This window comes from Carlito syrichta, unplaced genomic scaffold, assembly GCF_000164805.1.
Source record: "Carlito syrichta isolate Samal-C Ts95f unplaced genomic scaffold, Tarsius_syrichta-2.0.1 Scaffold305632, whole genome shotgun sequence".
NCBI lineage: Eukaryota > Metazoa > Chordata > Mammalia > Primates > Tarsiidae > Carlito > Carlito syrichta.
Window position 1 is genome coordinate 231,431 of NW_007249728.1, and position 1,780 is coordinate 233,210.

Genomic DNA, 1,780 nt, shown 5'->3' on the forward strand with positions numbered 1-1,780 from the left:
AAATTGGCTGGAGTATGCAAAAACAGAGGTAGAGGCAAACTGCAGTTTTAGTAGGACTTTTAATAGAACCAATTATGAGAGAGAGTTTTAGGATTTGAAATGAACTGCTACTCTGATAAGACTGCATGGGAGATGGGTTTTATGTCCTCAATATCTAAAACTAATTGTTATATATTTTGTAAACAAAAGGTTCTGATGCTGGCGTGGAAAGCCAAAAATAGTGCAAATATTATATTCAAATGCTATAAATTAACACATACCCTCTCTTGAGTCCATTGGCTATTGAACACAGCAGATCATTACAACCTTTTAAAATTTGTATTTATCTACTTATTTATTTATTTATTAAATTTTCATTATAAAAATGGGTACAATTCAGTGTTAGGTATTCAAATGGTCATTGTACAGGCAAAATTTGGGCCTCACTTTGGTCCCCACTACACCTGGTTTTAGGTCAGATACCCATATTGATGAAGTTTGCACCTCCTGCCTCTTCTGGCCGTTTCCCTGTACTGCCAATTCCTTTTTTATAGTATTATGGTAATTGTTCAGGGTTCGCTTATGAGAGATACAGCCTTTTTATTAAAAAAAAATCAAATGTTTTTATGTATTCTGAATATAGACACTTTCTTAAGATCTCACCTTGATAAATACACTTGCTTTTAAAAAATATATATATAGGGGTTTAACAGCTATAAATTGAACAAATAGTTGCAAATTTAGTTGGATATAAAATTATGAATTCAAGAGATGACGGAACAGAGGAAATGCCTAATTATAAGAGCAATACCATTAAATGTAGATGATGCAATATATCTGGTAATAGGCAATTCCATTTAGCGTTTGGAATGTGTATATTTTGAAAAGTCAGTCATTTCTTCCCATAAAAGCAAAGCAGTAAGTTCAAGAACATCCTAAGTAGGACGTTAAGTAAGCTGAACTATTTTAATAGAGTGATGGCCTCTCTGTGTCAGAAGACAGTGGATTAATAGGTTGCAACAATAAAAATAATTCAAAGAATGACACAACAGAAGGGTATACATGTGATTTATCTCATGCTCTGACCAGGGTATATAAGCATCTGTCTACACATGCTGACATTCACATTCAGGATCTTGCCTTGAACAGCAAACCAAACTCCCCAACCTTGACACCATGAGCTACTACGGAGGACTGGGCTATGGCTGTGGAGGCTTCAGTGGCCTGGGCTATGGCTATGGCTGTGGATGTGGCAGCTTCCGCAGACTGGGCTATGGCTGTGGCTATGGCGGATACGGATATGGCTCTGGGTATGGAGGCTGTGGATATGGCTCTGGGTATGGAGGCTACGGATATGGCTGCTGCCGCCCATCATGCTATGGAGGATATGGATTCTCTGGCTTCTACTGAAATCCTGACTTGGGAACCCAACATCTGGGACCATAGGAAGATGAACCAACCTGACTGCAGTAACTCAAACAGACAAGATAATCCTGGACCAAGCCAAGATCAAGAGCATTTAGTATCTACAATTTTAAGAATATTTATCATTCCATATTGTTAGTTTCAGGTCTCTTGATGTTTTCATAACTATGAGATTTCTGTTTATTGTGTAATAAATTATCCTAACTTAAAACACAATACATGGTTTCTATTTTTCATTTAACTCAAAATGTGCAAGTGGTTATTTGCAATTGCACCCAATGACAGCAAAGAACAGAAGTACTATGTATACTATACATTATATATAATGATATAACCATATGTATACATATGCCCCCCCATATAGTATATATGTGTA

General features: G+C 36.5%; 1 protein-coding gene across 1 annotated transcript; it reads left to right on the plus strand.

Annotated features, from left to right (window-relative positions):
- The first annotated feature begins 1,155 nt into the window (after nt 1-1,155).
- Nucleotides 1,156-1,389, plus strand: LOC110595963 (keratin-associated protein 19-6-like). Its single transcript, XM_021714357.1, has 2 exons — nt 1,156-1,228; nt 1,298-1,389. The coding sequence occupies exons 1-2, from the start codon at nt 1,156-1,158 to the stop codon at nt 1,387-1,389; spliced, it is 165 nt and encodes a 54-aa protein (XP_021570032.1).
- Nucleotides 1,390-1,780: the final 391 nt, after the last annotated feature.

Bases quoted from the DNA above. Each gene is read 5' to 3' on its own strand.
- LOC110595963 (XM_021714357.1), top strand. From the start codon at position 1,156: ATGAGCTACTACGGAGGACTGGGCTATGGCTGTGGAGGCTTCAGTGGC. The intron at 1,229-1,297 runs GTGGCAGCTTCC...CTGGGTATGGAG, and splicing joins CTATGGCTATGGCTGTGGAT to GCTGTGGATATGGCTCTGGG.